This window comes from Rattus norvegicus, chromosome 12 (genome assembly GCF_021556685.1).
Source record: "Rattus norvegicus strain SHRSP/BbbUtx chromosome 12, alternate assembly SHRSP_T2T, whole genome shotgun sequence".
NCBI lineage: Eukaryota > Metazoa > Chordata > Mammalia > Rodentia > Muridae > Rattus > Rattus norvegicus.
Genome location: NC_141545.1, coordinates 47,978,604 through 47,999,335, shown reverse-complemented (window position 1 = coordinate 47,999,335; position 20,732 = coordinate 47,978,604). Strand labels below are relative to the sequence as shown.

Here is a 20,732-nt window from a genome sequence, read left to right as displayed (position 1 = left end):
CACTGTCGTCAGCTCTTGTCCTCAGGTGCTGCACGGGTGTCATGGAGGGCCCTGGGACACTGTTCTCCACGAACTCACGGCTCAGGGTGGCGTTTCCCCTCCGGGCCCGAGCACATGTGGGAAGACGCCAGGGGAAGCTCCATGTTTACTCTGCACACACCGGAAGGATGCAGCGGAAGCTTGTGCTTGCCGTGAGCTCTTCAAGCTGGATGCTTGAGCCACGCTGGAGCAGAGGGGTGGGGAGCACACTGCCACTTCTAGTGCCCCTTCTGGGGCTGGCACTGGCCCTCTACCCCAACAGCCACATCACAGAGCACAGCACGCCCACACCAACAGCCCTCCAGACAACCAGGAACGAGGCAGAGGCTCTGTAGAAACTCATTTTATTCTTATTCAGACTATTTCCAAAAGAAGCAGTGGTGCGCTGTTTTTCTAAAAATATGCCTTTATAGATTTATGTGTGTATTATAAAATCCATACGTGTATTTACACAATTGCTACATACAAAATTACAGCACTGTGGTATGTACATGTCTGTAAGTACATTCTGTCGCTCAGCCCTGCTGTGCTTGTCCCTGTCGAGGGAGGAGGCTCAGTGAGTGGAGAGCAGTGCAGGCCGGCCCCACAGAGCCTTGAGCTGGGGCCTCGGCTGAGATGGGGTGGCTGCTGCGGAAGGAGCAGAAGCAGCAGGCTGAAGGCCTTTGTCCCTTAGAGACCTGGTGGGCAGTATCTGGAGGCTCCCAGCAGCCTTGCCCCATCTACCCTGTGGCACCCACGCTGCCTTCAGTGTGAGGGTGGTAAAACCAGGCCCCTCCAAGGCCACTCTTGTGGCCTGAACTTGCTTGGCTTGGCCAAGAAGTTGCATTTGAGGTGGGAGGGAGCTGTGGAAGACAAGTGCCCTCCTAGTCCTATCCCGTGATGGGGGAAAAGTCTGGAAGGCTAAAGCCTACAGGGCCAATGGGACACAGCCTGGCCCAGGCCTCCCTAGGGCTAAGGACTGCACTGGAGGAAGCTGAGGAGTGGTGGCAGCCAGAAGACAGGACCTTCCCTGGGGTGCAGGACGGCCTCAACAGGGCTTGGGTACACCCAGTTCTTAGGCCTCACAGCCGTAGGCTGAGCCGCCTGCCGTACAGGGGCTCCAGCAGAGGTGCATGCACACGGGTGAGGGCTGTGTCTCCCCACACTCCAGGCCAGTGGCTGGAGCAGGAGCGGAGGCTTAGGCCTCCTGAGGCATGCACAGGAGGCCCCAATCTGTTCCCCATGTTCAAAACCAAGGAGGCAGCAGAGCCTTTATAGGGTGGGCTGTGCTCAGCTGGGCCTGGGTGGCAGAGCCCAGCAGTGGGCTGCATGGGAAGTGGCTGAGCCCTGCTCACTAACAGGATCCTGGGCAAGCCCAGGCTGAGGCTTGGCTTGGGCAGTGGGGACAAGATACATTCCTGTCCCTTGTGTGTGTGGGGGGTGGGCAGCCTTCAGAGGACAGAGCAGGCCCTACCTCTCAGCCTCCATTACGCTGACATAGGGAGTGAGCTCTCTGGAGCTAACTGGGCCCCAGGGCAGGTGGGCGGGCAGTGTAGCTGCCCAGCTCCAGCTAAAGGGGACCCTTTTCAGGTGCTGCTAGTCCCCCCATCTCAATGGCCAGACTCCTCCCCACTTAAATTTTCCTGAAGAAGGAGAAGAGCCGTTTGCCGTCTGTGCTGGGTTCCTGCCCCCGCCCTACGCCGTGGCCCCTAGGGAAGGCAGCAGCAGGCCGGCTCTGTTCCTTCAGGTGCGTGTCCATCAGCTGCCTGTCAATGACCCTGTGCATGTCATCCTGCAGAGGGAGAAGGGCAAGGATAAGCAGCTGCTCTTACCTGGTCCTGGGGCTGGACAGGGAGATGGAGACAATGGGGCAGAAGGTGAAGGTGAAGGATGAGATGGAGAAGCACTGTAGTTTGCTGAGAAAGTGGCGCCATGTAGTGTTCAGTCAGCCTCAGCGCCTGGGTCATCCATCCTGACCCGCCTCTGCCTTTAGGCCTAAATAATGGTGCAGCCCCATCCTAGCTTATAGAGTTGTCTGGATGCCCACTGTCTGGCTTGCCACTCCACCCTCAGCCCAGAGTGACCTTGGCTTGTGAGCCCAATGACCCGCCCAAGGTTCTTTGTGTCCTAACTTCCCCCTTCAAATCACTCAGGCTAAGCCACATCAGGGGCGGCCACTCTGCTTGGATGACCCCACGGCTAAGCTCTCAGCCAAAGCTATGAGCAGAGCCTTCTTGTGATGCGGTCTTGTTTCAACTCCAGTCTATTCGCCTCTCTATGGGGTAGAGCCTTAACCTTTCTAAGCAGCTGGCTGCCTAGAAAAAGCGCCCATGCAGAAGGGCAGCTGTGGGCAGTTCCCTCTGTCACTGGACTCTGACTAGAAGCAGCTACCTGACAATGGGCTCTGCACTGCCGTCGGCAAGGAGCCCTGTGTGTTCACCACCCATGTGCAGTGCAGTCTCCTGTGAGCTATGTGCTGCTCTGAAAAACAGGCCCTGAGACCCACCCATGGGGGCGTGGTGGCTTGAGTCCAAGCACATGGCAGCAGGGGAGGCCATCGTAGGGCAGCTCGGCAGCACAGGAAGCCCAGGCTATGTGGCTGAGGCAGCACTGGGGAGACAGGGCGGACCCTGGACAGCATGGCGTCTTCCTCTGCTGCACTCAGGTTCTGCTCTGTGGGTGTCACCTGAGTGTCTTTGAAGGTCTCCAAATGAAACCAGACGACCTTCCTGCCCCCTGCCCCTGTGTGGTGAGCACACAGCTGTGCCTGTGTGTACCCGTTCTCCCCTCCATCCCCTCCATCCTCATCGTCCCTCACATTCCACCTCCTCCCTGGCTCCTCCTCTTCCCCCTCTCCTTGCCAGCTCCATTTCCCATTTGCCTCTCAGGTTAGACCTGTGTCGTTTTTGCCAGCACATGGCTCGTACTTCTAAAGTCCCAGTGCAGAGCCTCGGCACATGCTCTATGACTGCACTTAGGACAAGCTCCATGAAATACGCTGTTCAACACCAAAGGGAAAAGTCAGAGCTTTGGAACAAAGTTCTCTCAATGCTGCTACATTTTCTCTGGTAGTCGCTTCAACTGTGCTCTTATACTTTAAATACCCAAAGCCATCGAGGGAATTCCAGGAAACATATCTCCTTAGAACTTTATACACATGCACATGCATGTGCAGGAGCTGGTCATGACCCCGTGCCTGCTGCTATTCCTGCAGTACAAGCCCCTCTATGATAAGGCGGCATCAGTCTGCCCGTGCCGCAGTGATGGAGAGAGGAGGCTGGGACTTGATAGCACACCGCACACACGGCGCAGAGATGAGGCCAGGCACCGGCACACAACACAGTGGGCCACGGGGAAATGGCAGATGCAGGACAGATGGCGGAGGACAACAGATGAATGGACCAAGGCTCAATCTCACCTCAAAGGCAGGAGGGGTGTACAACTAAAGCTGTCGGCACAGGAGCTGAGAAAGCCACTAGATCAGAAACCAAAGGAGCCAGATAGTAAAAAGCCCTGAGGAAGCAAACTGGAGTTGGGAGAGAAGAGAGAACAGCTTTGGTAAGCCCTGGTTCTGGCTGGCAGCTGGTTGGAGCCAGGGAGCCAGTGACCTGATGGTGCAGTCAGGACTCTGGCTGCCAGCCCCTTAGGGCCATAATGTAATGGTCACTGCTGTTGGTCACTGTGGAGCTCACCGTGGGAAGTCACAGACAAGTGACTTCCATCTAGCAGGTCAGAGTTTCTTGGAGAAAGCCGTTAGCCACTAGACCCTTATTTTGAATCAGCCTACCTCACTTTCCTCCCCGAGTCACAACCCTAGAGCGGGAGGGAGTTGGGAGACCCTGAAAATGGGTCAGACAGAGGCAGTGACTCATTCGCTTCAGGACCCGTGCCTTGGAGAAAGGAAGCCTCACCTGTGGGGAGACTGCTGGGCTAAACCCCATTCTGAGTTTTCTCTGAGTCACACAGGGCTTCCTGGACCCACATTACTTTAAAACAAACAGAATGGCCAGCTGAGGGGCCACCCCACATTTGGCGGAGGTCCATCCCGAACAGAGGCTGCCAAGGCTTCCTGTCTCAAGGACATCCTAAAGCATTCTACCCTGGAGGCTGGGACCCGGGCTCCCAGGACCTCGTCAGAACTCTTACTGATACATGCTGATTCCCAGTGGGCGCTCCCGCCTAGGCCTCAGGCTCTTGCTTACCTGCCAGGCCTCAAGCTGCTGGGAGAGGTTCAGTTTCTGCTGAATGGCGTCCAGTAGCTGGCTGTTGAGAGACATCATGTCCATCTTGCACTTGGCGAGTTCCAGCTCCACAGCCTTCTTCCTGCGAACAAGAGCCGAGGTGAGCACGGGCATGCGCACCTAGTGCCAGAGGCACCTGCCTCTTCACTAGGGGACCTGGGGTGGGTCTAAGGGTAAGGGAGGGGTTGACCCCACACCACAGGGCCACTGACACCTTGCCTCTTCACGGACTGCGACATGCTCCCAAGCCATAGGTGTAAGCGATGACCTGCGTCACACTAAAGGGAGTCAGAGCGAGTCCATGGGACCAGAGCCTAGAGAGCAGCAAAGGCCTCTAACAAAGGAGCTGCTTGCTGACCCTTAATTCCAGGCTGTGCTGTACACACTGCAGGGTGGGGACCTTCTGCTCCTGCTATGGGAAGGTCCTCCTCTGGACTAGCTACTGCGCCCTTAAAGAAACTGTTCCAGAGATAAAGATGTTCAGAGGATGGCAGCCACAGTTTAGCAACATTAGTTCCCAATGACTGGGGAACTGTTTAAAAAAATCTTAAAAGACGGGGCTGGGGATTTAGCTCAGTGGTAGAGCGCTTACCTAGGAAGGGCAAAGCCCTGGGTTCGGTCCCCAGCTCCAAAAAAAAAAAAAAAAAAAAAAAAAATCTTAAAAGACAATGCAATATGGGCATCGGTAAAAACCCAGATATGTGGTATTGACGGACAGTTTACCATGACGCTACCAGGGAGGAAAAGGTCAAGCTTTGTGGAATAAAACTGCCAGTGGGTGGGTACGAAACCTAACAGAGGAAACTGGGGTGGTCTCTGAACAGGTCACTGACACAGCTCTCCCACATGCCTCACATTTGCTCGCCTCGGGTATTCCTCTACTCGCTTTCCCAGCATCATTACATTTTAGCTGCTCAATGCAAAAGCAGACATGTTGGAGAGGGTACGAAAGGAGGATGCAGGTGACTGAGTGCCTCTCCAAAGGCAGCACCGGCTGCTCCAGAGCACATATGTCAGACCCGTGGAGAGCCGCAAGCTCTAGTCTCAGAACAACACACTAAATGAGCAAAGCCAGAAAGAGGAGGTGAGTCTCAGTTTTACAGAACTCAGACCAAACTTCCTCCCCGCCTTGTCCTCTACCCAGCAATTAGTCACCTACTCCACACCCCGGCCCGCCCCAGAGTGCTGCATTCAACAGCCACTTTGCCCTAGAAGCTGCTCCAGACAACGCCGGGCTTATCCTGCCCCACCCACTGCGGCTGCGGGCCACAGGGATAGGACGAAGCCTGTCCAATGAGCAAGGGTTCAGATGCCGCAGGTTGCTTCTGTCATGCCCACTGCCATTGGCTGGTAAACAACAGCGGAAATCCTCCTGGCAGCGGTTGCCATGGACGCGATTTGCCTGACAGTTTCCAAACCCAGGCGCCTCCCAGCTGCTCTAGCCTCAGGAAGTACCGTGTGTCTGCCAGCAGATGGCGCCCTGAGCACCCCCGAGCTGCGGGAATGTGCTGACTAACGCCAGGGCCTTGGCACTCCAGGGCTGCAGTGCCAGGAAGAAAGGGGAGTCTTCGAACGCAAGCCCAGGTCCAAAAGGCACAGCCACACAAGCCGCTTAACACACACGAACCCCATTCTTTAAAAAGAGTTATTTCCAATGTCCAGAAGAACTCCTTATATAAATGAAGTCACTGGTTTGTTTTGCTTTGTTGTAAGGCTAATTGCTAGTTTCAGAATAACTGGTGATACCCACATTGCTGTGGCTGTCTCACCTGCCTGATTAACTTGTTTTTAGTGAGAGCTTTTTAATTGTAAGGGGATACAAGGTTGCTAGCGGCTTTCCTTGCTGTGTAGATAAGCAAAACCTTAAGGTCTCTGCACCCCAGTTTGGTGAGGGGAGTCCCCCTCAAATACACATTAAAGTAACCAGGAGAAGCAGCAGCTCCACCAGCCATTCAGCCTCAACGGTTCTGGGCAGGACCCTGGTGGTCATAATGTGTGCAGGTGCGAGCACCACGGATGACGTCTGTTTCAATGCCACTGCTTTAAAGTACACACAGACCGAGGCACACAGGGACAGGTGACACAGACAGGCCTTCCTGAGATACACTGCATTCAATTGTGGAAAGTGACCTAGAAATAACAGACAACCCAACGTGAGGGCTGACCAGAGAAAAGTGGACCCAGAGGTAACCCAGGCCTCAGGAGGAACGGAAGGGGGAGCCGTAGAACCTGCCGCCCGCACGGCATCACTGACCAGCTCTCTTCAGTGCTCAGGGCCAGAGGCCCACAGTGAGTGTGTCCTCACTCTCTAAGGTGGGGTCGAAGAGCTTTACCTTCCACTGTGGAGGCAATGTTTACCTCCTCAGTGACGGGGCGGTAACTGAAGGCCCGAGGAAATATTTTAGATGGGTTGGGGTGCTGGTGCACACCTGTAACCTCGGTACCTGAGTCTGAGACTAGGGAATAACTTCAAATCAGAACCAGCCTTAGCTGCACAGCAATCCGAGCCAACCAGCCGTGTACCTCCAACCCGCCAATGTAAAGAAGTGCGTGCATTCGCACGTCCCTGTTGCCAGTGATGACGACCTGACAGTGGGATTTAGGAGGAAACCAGAACAGTGGAAACTGTGACGTGAAATCACCCCAGTGAAAAGTGCGCCCCAGACACCGGCCTCCCAGGGGCCGAGCAGTTAAGGGAGTGGCAAGCTCGACAGGAGCTCGGGGGCTTCAGAGACAGATTCTAAACAACTGAAGTTCCATTAATGAAATAACTTGTATGCATGGGGAAGGGCTAAGAACACTGACTGGACACAGTGTTCTCACAGTGGAGCTCAGTTTACTGGGAGAGCACTTGTATACGTGAGGCCCTGGGCTTACTCTTCAGCACAGAAACCACCACAAACCAGAAACCCCCATCTGACCCAGCAGCCACACGACACTGTGCCGGCCAGGGAGCACACTCACGTGTCCCATGGAGGGACAGAATCCAGTCCCCACTGGATCTGATCTGAGGTTACAGACTCATGCTAAAGCTGAGGGAGGGTAGATGAGGGTTCCCGCCATGCTTCTACTGTGTATGCTTGAGAACGTCTGTAGTAAAGGAAAGAACGAACTAAAAATAACAAAGCAGTAGTTGGTGCAATAACGACTTTGGGAAGCTAAACTGTACATGGGGATAGCCTACGCTACACCTAGTAGCAGGGGATAGTCTACGCCACGCATAGTAGCAGAAAGAAAAACCAACCATGCAACAAATCTATTAAAGCACACAAACACACCCACAGGAGACACATCAGTAAGTCACATGACAGCCTTCACTGGTGGCATCTTCCCCTTGGAACAAGTCAAGTGAGTAGCCGGGCAGCTAACCTGCGTGTGTGTGTGTGTGTGTGTGTGTGTGTGTGTGTGTGTGTGTGTGTGTGTGTGTGAGAGAGAGAGAGAGAGAGAGAGAGAGAGAGAGAGAGAAAGAGAGAGGGAGGGGTGGGGGAGCGAGGAGGACAGAGGAGAGGGGAGAGGGCCTGCTATGGAACCCAGCCTTGAACTTGATCCGTGGTGTAGGCTGGTTGACACTGAAGTCCCTTCTTGTTTGGATTTCCTAAGTTCTAGATCACAAGTGTATGACATCATGGTAAGCTCATGACAGAACTTCCTCCCTTCCTTTTTCCCTTCACTCATTCATTGTTGAGACAAGGTTTCTCTGCGTAGCCCTGGCTGTCCTGGAACTCACTCTGTAGACCCGCGTGCCTCTGCCTCCTGAGTGTAGGTCCCACCGCCTGGCGCCAGCATTTTAAAGATAACCACAGAGCGCAGTTTTATTAAAGGAAACGGAGTGGAGGCTGGAGTGTGGCTCAGTGAGGAAGGGCATTTGAGGATCAGGCATGAGGGCCGGAGTCTGTATCCCAGCACTCATGGAAAAACCTTATCCTGTATCCTCAGTGCTGCGGGGGTGGAAATGGGCCACAGTTGTGCACCCACCACACATACACACACTACATACACTACACACACCAGAAGGTAAGATCAGCCATCCATGGCACTCACTTTGCAATGGCCTCGTCCCGGTCCCTGATGGCCTTCTGAAGCTGCTCCTTGGGCTCCTTGTCCTCAGATGTCACTCTGAGTCTGTCCCTTTCTTCCTTCAGGGCGGTCATCTCCACACTCAGCAGCGTGACCTAGCAAATTTCAAAGAGAAATGTCTATGATGACGCTGGCACCCAGGGGCCAGCAAGGTGGATCAACAGGCACAGGTGCTCGCCATGTAACCCTGACAGCCTGAACCCAACTGAATAAAAAGATGGGAGGAGAAAACCGACTCCAAAAAGTTGTCTTCCGACTTCTACCTCAGTCTTGAGGGGCTGGAGAAATGGCTCAGCCGTTAAGAACGCATTGTGCTCTTTCAGAGGCCTCAAGGGTTTTTTTGGTTTTGTTTTGTTTTTTTTCAGTACCCTCTGGTACAGCTGGCAGTAATTCCATCGTGAAGCTTTCCTACATCCCCTTCTGATACACATAAAATTCAGGACAAAATAAATCTCTGAGAATAAAAATTTTAAAAATACCCCCACAGGTCTAGAGGTGTGTATGGGGAGTAGTAGGCTGGTCCTGCTGTTTCGTAACAAGCCTCCCCTCCCCACCACACACACTGTAGGGAGGCTGAACGTGATGTAGCCATGGATCCAGAGTCCCCGTGTCCTCAGCATACTATACCACGGCTCTGGCTGAGCGACACTCCAGATAGAGTGTGAAAGACACCCCCTGTGCATCAGGGCTCTGGGACACAGTTTTGGAGGCAGGGTCTCAACGTCTGGCCCAGTTTGATCTTCCCATTCAACTCCACAGATCAAGGCCACATAGAATTTCAACACTTGTGATCTGTCAGTCTGATTCTATCACCTTTTCTGTGGACCAGGCCTCAGTAAATGGTGCCTGGCCCTGTCCTCACAACTGACCTGGGACTTACCATTTGGCAGTGAAGAACTGTTCTAGTGCCTGTGTCAGCAACACATTCCACCCACCCCACAGCACGGCGACCTCACTCACACACATCACATCTCGGAAGTGTGTCCACCCCACCTGTACAACAGTGTGGCTGCAAGTGGTACTCAATCCTAAAACACCCGTGTACCGATCAGCTGACATTGTGAGGTAGTCATCAAGCCAAACCTTTACCATGTGGGGACATCCATGACTGTATGCCCTGCTGGGGGAACAAAGTGTGACCTCACACTAGAAAAGCCAGAAGAGGAGGGCATCTACTTCCTTTTGAGGTCTGGTGTGAACTAGAGTCGCCCCACCCCCACACACCCACGGCCGCTGTAGATCCGGGAGAGTAGGGACCGGTTCTGCGGCTGTCTGCTCAGACTCCTTCCTTTCTGCTTGAGACCTGAGGTGTCCATCCAGCTGTTTCCGCGGCTGACCCTACCCGCTACCGGACTTAATGCAGTGTACTTTCCACCACAGTCACATAAGGCAAGTGCATCGTCTCGTGAGATTTCAGTGACTGTGTTAAGCGATAAAGACCGACAGGAGCAGCCGTGAACAGGGACGCCCAGTCATACCTCTTGGTCAGTGTTACAGCCCCACTGACATTTTCCCAAGGGAGGATCCATCCTCACCGATCTGCTCCCTTCTATTCAGGGTGCAGCTGCCACCTTGACTCCACGACTAGACTGAAGATCAAGCTCCCAGACAGAGCCAGCGGTCTCTAAGCATGAGTGCAGAAGATACGCAGTGGTGAGACAGGAAGACGGGAAAATGGTATGTGTATGGTGGGTATTTGCCTGCTCATATGTCTGTGAAGCAGGCATATATATGTCTGGTGTCCACTACGGCCAGAAGAGTGCTGAACCTCTGGAACTGGAGTTGTAGACCGTTACAAGCTGCCATGTGGGTGCTGGGACTCGAACCCTGTCTTCTGGGATAGCAGCCCGCATTCTTGACTGCTGAGCTTCTCCTAAGCTCAAACTTTGCCTTTAGAACCTGATAAGGAATGCGAGGGCCTGGGCCGGATGCTCTGCTGACTGCAAAAGCCCCAACTTTCTCAGTAAGCTTTGGACTGTGCAGCTTAGAATGTCTGCAAACTCTCATGCACCAAGCTCCAAGGCAGAAGTGACTGGGGAGAGGGGTGGCTTTTACCCTAGGTGACAGCAGTTTTGGCAGCCTCATTGTCCATCGACAACCTAGAAAGCATGTGGCAAAGACAAACTTCTTCAGATCAAAGGAGTGTGGGTTTGGCTTCAGGATAACTGAGTTAGGGGTTTGAAAGCACATGCTGGCCATGATACTGGACGGGACCAACTAACACCTCTCTGTGTCAAACATACTCATATGTTTGAGTATGAAACAGAAAAACTTTCCACTATGGTCTAGAAAACCTCAAGAAGCCAGAGGCCAACAGACAACTGCGTAGGAAGGGCTGTGGAGATCAGGAAAAAACCAAAAACTCAAAAGAACAGCATGTTCCCCCCACCCCATCTCCCACGAGTTTATGTGAGGCCTAAGTGTGGTGAAGGTTCCACTACAGATCTAACTGTGGCTGTGAGCTGTTCTCCTCACTCTCGTCAGGAAGCTGGGTCTGACGGCTGGCATCCAAGGGGACCTGGCTTGTTTATCCTCATGCTTCGGTTACACCCCACAGAGGCCCGCATCGTTAAACCACACGTAAGAGCCCACCCTCACAGCCATGGAACTTGGTCTTTCCTTCAATCACCATTTGAGTCTCTGTGTTACAGCCTTGTCCAGTGCCTGTGCTAGGGACAGCAGGAGACAACACTGAGTTAGCCCTTGCGCTGGTCATTTTGGGGTCTGTAGTCTGCCCGACTGGAAGAAAACATGGGGATGTAGTCTCGGAACAGCGCGTCCAGGGAGGAAGGAGACCAAGAAAGTAGCAAGGAGGAGGAGAAATCTGCTCTGTAACTGAAGGATGGGCATGGACGCCTGTGCAGGCAGAAGGGAGGGAGGATCCTGCAGCCAGGGCCAAGCTGGAGGGGACACGCCCGAGTGTGCACAGCTCCTCTGTGATTGTGCAGAGGAGGTGAGGCCTTAAGATGGCGGAGGCTGGCAGCATGCGGAGCGCACAGGGCCAGGACCTGATGACTTCTGGCTGGATATGGAAGCTGCCCACGACCCACATGAGGTACCCTGCTCTCACCCCACAGGAAAACTGCCGCCATGTGAAGGCGGCTGGCTGCAGGTGTGTGCACCATGTATGTGTGTGCCCGGGGCCCGTGGATTAGGACGGAGCGTCAGAACTGAAGTACCGTAGGCTGTGAACCGCCATGTGGCTGTGGAAACTGACCCTGGGTCCTCTACAGGAGCAGCCAGTGCTCTCGACTGCCGAGCCGTTTCCCAGCTCCTGGGTGCTGGCCATTTAGACTCTGCAATTGATCCTGAAGCCCCTGTCCATTGCTGGTATCTGCTCTGTATCCACCAATGCCAAGGGGATGCTAAGAATGGCGGACGCAGGCACTCTTCATGCTCGCAAGTCTTCATGCTGGTTATAGATTTTGCCTCAAACAGATAATAGCAATTAAAGAATTTGCACTCTTCTACTTAACAGTCTGGTTGGTTTTGAGGGTGCGGCATGCAGCAGTCCACACCCACTGCTGGCCCAGTTTCCAGGGGGCATAAAGAACACTCCCAAGTGGGAAAGCAATGGGCTTAGAGACCAGATCACTGACTGGACGAGGCTCGACCTTTAGCCTAGCCGTTCCAGGAATCTCAGCTAACCCTGTCTGTGCCTTCCTCCATAAACAGAGAGAGAGTCCTGTGTCCGCCCACACCGTTAGACTCTAGGCTGCAGGCGTCCCACACAGCCACACATGTGTTTACAGGCAGTGCCGTTTACGGGAGTCCTGTGTGAACCAAGCCTGCGTGAGGCCTATCAAGCCCTAGTGTTTCATGGTCACCTGGACTATAAAATCCCATCTGAACCCCAATCCCTACCATGAGTACCACATGGCAGATGCAGTTGTGGCTGGGCTTTTTTTTGAGACTTCTGGAAAGGAAGTCCAATTCTACACTTCGTATGGGACATCAGTGGAGTCTAGAGACTCTCTGAAGGGAGCTCACAGGAACTGGACTAAACCACTTACCAAATAAACTTATTTTCCCACTTTTCTTTTTTTCTTTTTTTCTTTGTTTTTTTTTTTTCTGAGATAGGGTTTCTCTGTAACAGCTCTGGCTGTCCTGGAACTCACTGTGTAGACCAGGCTGGCCCTCAACTCTGCTTCCCAAGTGTTGGATGACAGGTGTGTGCGACCACTGCTACTCTGGCTGTCAGCTTACGCAGTAGGGACGGCTTCCTAAAGCTCTGCCCCAAGCTCTGGACAACCTATATGTCAACTGTATTTCTAGTGAAGTAATGTCCTCCAGGAAGGTTTTAGTTTTTAACTCTGATAAGCAAAAAGCCAAAGTACAATCTTTAGAAAATTATCAAGACATTAATAAGCAAGTGCTTGATTTACTAAGTGGGAGACTGAACTATGCTTGGGAGGCTGAGGCGAGAGGATCCTGTGGGCCTGAGAGTGCAAGGCTAGCAAATGCAACACAGCCACCCTCCATTTCCAAACCAATCTGCCAACAGCACAAGCTTTAATCTGAAGAACAGTGAGACAGGCATCAAGGAGCCTGGCTGTCATGAAGTCGATTGTACCTAAGGATGACTTGAATCCCTAACCCCCTGCCCTCACCCCAAATGCTTTGATTACATGCACGTGCACCAAGTCCAAAGGACCTCTAAACGATCTTTTCTTCTCCTTTTGGGAGTGCTGGGGACTAAAGCCAGGGCCTTGCAGTCACTAGTCAACACGCCCACCACTGAGCTAGACCTGCTCAGGGAACTTTCGGATCCAACTGTCTCTTGTATTTTATTCCTTCACTTTAGAAGATCTGTCCTTAAGACTGAGTCTCTCTCTGAGGACTGTAGACTTTATTCAGGAGCATGCCTTGGGCTGCCTAGCCCACTCCCCAGTATGTGGTCAGGAGCAAGCCACAGCTATGACCTTCGTCCTTGCTCTCTGGCCTCTGAAAGAAGGGTAGTGATGCTGTGGGCGGGCCTCCCCATATGGTCCAGGAGAGCGGTGGAGGACAAGGGTTCGTAATGGAGGTATCTTAAGTGTAAGAAACGTTACCAAGGTGAGAGCTGTGCGCCAGTCCCATGCTGAGGGTGGGAGCAGTGGCCCAGGATGGGTGGGGGTGTGAGTGGGACTATCTGTAGGTGCCCCCAAGCTGTCACTCCTGTACAAGAGTCTGGTCTAGAGGAAGCTTGTCTCAGGACAGACCTCAACAGCTTCTTTCTGGGTGGAGCTTCTAAGTTCTTTAGCATCTTTCAGGTCCTTTAGTGTCCACAGAGAGAGTCATGATTGAACAAGAAAGCAACAGTAAGGGCAACAGAAGTTTCCAGAGCTGAAAAACAGGCTCCCAGGGGGACGAAGCCAGCACCTTAAAGAGCAACTGTATGACAACTCCCACAACACGACCTGGGAGCTTCGGCTTTCAGTGGTCAGCACCCAGTTCCTCAAGTTTGGGTCCCAGTCCCCTAAGAATGTGGTGGAGGGAGCTGTGTGTCACACAAGTGAGAGAGAGCCTTAGCCCCTGTGCACATTCTCTGCACTGTGAAACAGGGTGCTCACCTGACTGTGGAGTTGCTGCAGTTCTTCTAGGCTCTGCCTCAGTTTACCCCTCTCTCCCTCCATGAGCTCCCTCAGGGCTCTTGAGTCCTCACTGGTCTGCCTCACTTGTTCTTCTAAGGACTCGTCATCCATTCTCCGGGTGCCCTGACAGAGAGAGGTCAGCGGTGTGGGGAGGAGACGTGAGCAGCAGTTAGTGGGAGAACAGAGGGCACACAATGCAGAGAACGGAAAGATGAAGAGGAAGGACAGACAGATGGACAGACAGGATGGCACAGGTCAGGCAAGTGGGACTTAGGGAGAGAGACTCCTGTGTTTAATTTTACCCTATAAAAGTTCGCTTTTGCTTCATGCTTTGGGAGAAGCAGCTGCCTACGTTATCAATGGCGCACATCACTGACACCTTCCTTATCCCACACTGCCTCCTACCATCCACTCTGCAAATCCACCCAGGCTGTAACGACAGAAACATCTGTTCTCCACCTCACTGCCTCTAATATAACAGGGTAACTCCTCAGTGGGAGGAGGGTGAGATGCGGGAGAAGTCAAGGAGAAACCACCATGGCTCTGTGGACACGCCAGGCCTCCCTGGGAGCCAGAAGAAAATCCCTTTTCGTCCCACATAAGGCCTTGTCTGGGTTCTCAGAGCCCTGCTCACTTCCTCAGTCTGTGCTGAGATTTTCCAGGGAAGAGGCCTTAGGGATTTTGTTGTTTTTTTGAGACAGGTTCTTACTACGTAGCTCTGGTGGTTTTAGAACTCACTACATAAACCAGGCCAGCCTCAGAGTCCCAGTACTCCGCCTGCCTCTACCTTCAGAGTGCTGGGGTTGAAGCTGTGAGCCGCCATGCCTGGCAAACTTAAGTTTTACATTTTGCCCACTCGCACCCAGTTATGCTATCAGGACAACCACAGAAGAACAACTCGGGAGTTTACCTGGCTATGACGCCCACTGTTCCCTTGTGCACACTACAGTTAGCAGGACGATGCCATGGTGCTCATGGTTCTCAACCTGGGGACTTACTGTCCCATCTGCATCGAGTTCCCCCGCACACTGACCACAGGCTGCCCACAGCCCACAGCCCACAGCCGGCCCTTACCGTGGGCTCCACGCCGTCCACGATGCTCTGGATCAGCCTCTTGAGATCGTTGAGGGCGGTGCGCAGGCTGCCGGCAGGCACGTCCTTGGCGGATGAGGTCTCTGAGGACTCATCCATGGAGGAGTCTGTGGACACGGCTGAATCGGCGCTGTCATTCCCTCGAAGGTGTGAGCACAGATAGCGAACCTGGCAGTAGGCTTCCCAGAGCTGCAGCCTCAGCTGTGTCACAAAGTGTTATGTCACTACAGACTCTAGAGAGGACTGGGTCAGTAGTGCCCAACCCGAAACACATGGACCTGAGACCCTGACTTTAGGAGCAAGGGTTTTAAATATCTTAAGACATAATACTTAGTTTGGAGCTAGTACATCTTAGACTTTCAATTTTTTTTCTTCCGAGACAGGGTTTTTCTGTGTAGCCCTGGCTGTCCTAGAACTCACTCTGTAGACCAGGCTGGCCTTGAACAGAGATCTGCCCACCCTTGCCCCCTGAGCACTGGAAATAAAGGCGGGCACCACTACCGCCATGCTCAATTCTTTCTGAGCTTACTACGTAGCCCTGGCTGGCGTGGATCTAGCCTGCCATAACTGCCCTGCGTCAGTCTTCCTCGTCCCAGTGATTAGCTATCCCCAATTACTGTTTTCCCTGTTCTCTCACCCTCTAACCCACTAATCTGCCGCGTGAAATGTGTCTGTCACATATGATTAGCTGTACGCTGCAGTCAGAGCCTGGTGGGGGGACATAAACAGGCAAACAGCACAGAAGGGATGGACTGCAAGTTCTCCAGGACTCCAGATCACCTCAGAGGCCCAGGAGAGACTGAGCAGGTCACCGTGCTCTGGCTGCACTGCTCAAGGTTTGAGTGGCTGACCAGTGAGTCTCACACCCCAGCCCGTGGCCATCAGAGTAGTGTTGAAGAGGACGAGGAGAACCTGCGGCCCAGTTCGGCACCTGCTCTCTCTCCTGCTCCAGCTCCTCAGCCTCCATGCTCTGCTCGATCTCTGACAGCAGGGACGTGCTGGTGGCCGCCGAGCTCTGCAGGCTCCTCTCCTCCGTCAGCTCCTCCACTTTGACCTGCAGCTGCCGGTAGGACAGACGGACCTCCTGGAGCTCCAGCTGGCTCTGGTGCAGCTGTGGGAAGAACACGCAGGCTGGGCAGCTTATCCACATCTCGGCAAGCAGCGTTGGGGACTTGACCCTGCGGCTAGGCTGGCCAACAACTCAGAAAAACAGAGGAAGGAGGAACACCCATCAGGTTCTATGGGGGATCCAGTCAGCAAGACCCACCTCTGGGAAATTCAACAGAGCAAACAACTCCGGTCCTTCAGAAATCACGGGGAAAAAGTTAACGGAAGAAACGAGTGATTCAAAAGACTCAAGGGGTCGCTATGGCGGCACACACCCAGATACTTGGGCGTAGAGGCAAGAGTTCCAGGTCAGCCAGGGCTATGTAATGAGACCCTGTCTTGGGTGAGGAGGGGAGAAAAGTATGACATTATTTAGTAATGGTTAATTTAAATATTGGAGATTTTAGTATTTTTAAATTCCTCTCCTCCTTCTGATAGAGCCTGTCTGTATAACCAGAGTGACCTGAAATTTGGAATCTTACATAAACCTCTGAAATGGTAGCACCTTTGGGTGCCTTTCCCTGGGAACCACTGTGTTTCGAGGCAGGCTTCCACTGGTCTGGGGGACTGCTGATTAGGCTGGGCTGGCCGGCCAGTGAGCCTGAGGTGTGTTGGAGCTCAGGTCCTCATGTTGTAGAGCATGGCAGGCTTGGCTGTGTACAACCAAGGCTCTACCGCTGGGCTTTCCCCGCCCCTCAGAGTAGAAAACCAACGAGGGACCACAGTGATGAGGGACCACAGTGACCACAGGACTGCAAACACTGAGCACGGGGGAGAATGGGAACAGACACAAATCTCACTCCCGATGAGCGCTGGAAGTGTACACTTAGCCACTCAGTGTCCCTAGCAGTTTCTTTTTTCTTTTCTTTTTTTTTTTTTCGGAGCTGGGGACCGAACCCAGGGCCTTGCGCTTGCTAGGCAAGCGCTCTACCACTGAGCTAAATCCCCAACCCCTTAGTTTCTTTTATAAAAAAAGGAATGTTATTATTATAGTGTAAGTATGTGTGTTATGTACGATGTGTGTGCAGGAATATGATACACGAGGTCACTGCTTTTAATGGAGTCATCTTGCCAGCCCTCCTTAGCAGGTTTTTAAATGAATTAAACACGAACTCTGCAATGATCCAGCAACTCCATCTGAAGTGTATGTTTCCAGTGAAATGAGAGGGTCAGAGAGAGACACTGTCTCAAGCAGTAAGTGGAGGGTCTGGAGAGGTGACTCAGCGGTTAAGAACACGGCTGCTCTTCCAGCTGACCCACGATCGATTCCCAGCACCCACGAGGCAGCTCACAACTGTCTGTAACTCTTAACCCACAGAATCTGATGCCCTCTTTTGGCCCCTGAGGGCACTGCATGCACATGCTCTACAGATGCGCAGACACAACACCCAAATACATAATAAAGCTTAACAACAATTATTAAGGTGAGGCAGAGGGCGTAGTCTGCCTCAGCAGAGGAAGGCACAGCCATAAAGACTGACAGATGTGAATCTGATCCCCAGAACCCACAGTGGGGAAGGGGAGACCAACCCCTAAAAGTTGTCCCCTAAGCACGCTCGCTCGCGCTCTCTCTCTCTCTCTCTCTCTCTCTCTCTCTCTCACACACACACACACACACACACACACACACACACACACACACACGGCAGTAGCGGACAGTGCCAGGAAACCTGATTAGGCTGAGGATGGGAGGAATGTCACCTGCTCCTGACCAGGCCCCTGTCATGTGACCACAGCACCCCATGGAGAGGATCTCAACAGTCAGTCACTTAGGGGCAGCACCCAAGCCCCTCCCCATGCAGATGAGGCATCCCTAACATCTCAGACCAAGCCAATAGAAAGTACCTGCTGTCAGACCCCAACATGTATATAAGACCCTGTGCAGAGGAATAAAGGGGTGAGAATTACTCCACCAAGGGCACTGAGAGCTCTGTCGTATAAAGGCTATAACATGGCCTGGGGAAGAGTTCTCTCCTGAAACATCCACCTGGGGCCCACCACAGTCACTTCCTGCCCGGTGGCTCTGACCTTGGCTCCTACTGCTGCACCTCACTTGCTAGCTGAGTCCTTTGTCGGAGCAGCAGCAGCAGTCAGAGGCGGCCCTCCCTGCTCACACCAGCCTCCCTGCTCACACCACCCTACCAGCCCTGCTCTGTAGCTGTGTCTCACTGCAGTGCTAGACCCCCCTCTACTGACCCCCCTCTCCTGTTTGGAGTATGCAACTACTTGATCACTCCAGCCAGACCAGAGCCCCTGCAGATCTCCTCAGACAGTGTCCGGTATACAGACCAGCAAACACACACAGATTTTTTTTTTTCCCTCTAAAGGTTAGTATGGGTGGAGAAATTTCTGGAGCCATCTCTGTTTCCTTAAAAAGAGCAATATGTACATTTCCCACAAGGGTGGCCATTAATTTAACAGCCAGGGTTTGGCTGGGAACATAGCTCAGTGCTGGAGGGGCAACCCTGGGTGTCCAAGGCCTAGGGAACAAGCCCAGCACTGAGGAGCGGACTGTGCTGCTTTCTTTCCACTAAGCTGCTGTGCCTCCTGCAGATGCAGGGGCTCTGCGTGGGTGGTGGCAACTCTGGTTCTCATGAAAGGAGCCAGTGCTTCAGAGACTTGAGCCAATCCTTTGGGTGCCTGGAGCCTCACCTTCAGCCTATCTGCCAGGGAGTGGCTGGTGAGTGGCCTGAATGAGCCCCAGCTGCAGACAGGACAGGACCTGGCAAACTGCCTGCCTGTCCCTGGATCAGCTGCACCTGCAGCTGCACCTGCAGCTGCACCTGCTGCTGCACCTGCTGCTGCACCTGCAGCTACACCTCCTGCTGCACCTCCTGCTGCACCTCCTGCTACACCTCCAGCTATACCTGCAGCTACACCTGCTGCTACAACGGGACCTCCTCCAGCCCCAGTGTTGCGAAAACTTGGAAGGAAAGAAAAAGGAAACAAAATAAGCCAGGGTTACAAGGAATAAAGAGACATTCCTAGGAAGCATTTGGCACGGTTACAAGCAGCTCGGTAAGTAGCAAATGCTTTTCAATTATTCTCTAGGAAACTCCACACACATCTCAGCAGGAGCAGTTCCCACAGTTAGATACAAGTTCTTACACACTGGACACAATTAGTTCAATTACTCACGCACACTCAAAGAGATGTAATTCACTGTAACATCAAGAGAACAAAAGGCCAGGGGGTGCCTCATTCTCTGGTCAGTGACTGATTCACCACCTGGACAGAGGTGCAGAAAACTCAAATCCAACCAAGGAGGAGCCTGGCAATAGGAATCCTGTAATGTAAAAGTAGTCTCTAGGTGGGCATGGCTGCATACACCACTGATTCCCTCACTCGGGAGGCAGAGAGTTCCAGGCTACCCTGGTCTACAGAGCAAATTCCAGGACAGGCAGGGCTAGACAAAAAACTCTGTCTCAAATAGAAAGGAAGAAAAAAATATATAGTATCTCTATATTAGAAAGACGGCAGTGCATTTCTACGTATGAAAGAGGAGGACATGAAATGCTTTGTATTTCTACTAAGTTCTCAGTCCTGAAGCAGGGAAGTGAGGAGGATAGCCTCCTCTCCTGTTGTGGAGGGGCTGAGATGGTGTGAGGGAGCGTGATTTGCTTAACTGTATGTGACAGAGCCAGGGTCAGGGCAGTCTGTCCTCAGGACGTCTGCTTTATGAGTTACCCACAGGCCCTACGCACTTCTGTAAGGGGCCAAGTGCCCCTTAGAAGGACGACTGATTTCTTTACCGAGGATCAAAGCCAAGACTGGATGCATGTACCTGTCATTCCAGCACGTGAGAACAGGGACAGGAGGCCTAATGTGAGCCCAAGGCCAGCTCTGGTCACCCAGCAAGTTGAGCTAGCCAGGACTAACCTTAGACCCCATCTCAAACAAAATGAAAGCAAACAAGCAAAGTTTAGCAAAATGCTTGTTATGAAGCGAGCAGTGAGTTTTAACAACTGTTATAAGGCCTTAGACAAAAACCAAAAACCAAAGCTGAATTTGATCATTGGCCTAAACTTCTGTTTCGGGCTGGGAGAACAGCTCAATAGGCAAAGGCTCTTGCTACTGAGCCTGCCGACCTGCATCTGATCCTGGAGATCCATGTGCTGGAAAGTGAGAACTGACTCAGAAAAGCTCTTCTCTGACCTCGGCATGTGCACTGCGGCATGTGCACCTGTACAACACTCCCACACACACAAACCCCTTCACATGTGCACCTACAACACACACACACACACACACACACACACACACACACACACACACACACACACACACACACACACACACACACCCAGGCCTAGTCAACAGTGAAGCAGATCAAAGGGGCTCTCCTGCTGGCCGAGGCCTTTGCCTTGACTGCTCAGCCTCCTAGACTTATCTGAGGATTTAAAACCAAGGGATTAAACACATTCCAAGGCCACTGACTCAACACTTTACAAATCTGGGTTAGGAATGTGCAAGCTACCTGGGTCAGCTGGATTTTTCTCTGTTATTTAAGGCCATTTTGGCTTTCTGGAGGACAACAGTAACTAGTGACAAGGAGATTTTACATAAACAGAAGGCACAGACAGAAACAGCTCCACAAGTAGGAAAGGTGAGAATAAATATGATT

The 20,732-nt window shown here is 52.7% G+C and overlaps 1 protein-coding gene and 1 long non-coding RNA gene across 12 annotated transcripts in view; one reads left to right on the top strand and one right to left on the bottom strand.

Annotated features, from left to right (window-relative positions):
• Nucleotides 1-367: 367 nt before the first annotated feature.
• Bicdl1 (BICD family like cargo adaptor 1) overlaps nt 368-20,732 on the bottom strand; it is an 88,305-nt gene continuing 67,940 nt past the window's right edge. For 2 of the 10 annotated variants that reach the window (XM_087578502.1, XM_087578505.1), the window contains 6 exons: nt 15,933-16,112; nt 14,984-15,202; nt 13,889-14,032; nt 8,301-8,431; nt 4,221-4,341; nt 368-1,810 (listed from right to left, as the gene is read on the bottom strand). In XM_087578502.1, coding sequence (XP_087434628.1) covers nt 1,652-1,810; nt 4,221-4,341; nt 8,301-8,431; nt 13,889-14,032; nt 14,984-15,202; nt 15,933-16,112 — 954 coding nt within the window. In that variant the 3' untranslated portion in view covers nt 368-1,651. 10 annotated transcript variants of the gene reach the window in all.
• On the top strand, nt 9,515-11,806 carry LOC148002354 (uncharacterized). 2 transcript variants are annotated; one of them, XR_015634869.1, is made up of 4 exons: nt 9,574-9,729; nt 9,894-10,013; nt 10,821-10,916; nt 11,414-11,806. It is a non-coding gene; the product is annotated as an uncharacterized LOC148002354 (long non-coding RNA). The 2 variants fall into 2 exon arrangements; XR_015634870.1 differs by lacking the exon at nt 10,821-10,916 and having other exon boundaries at nt 9,515-9,729.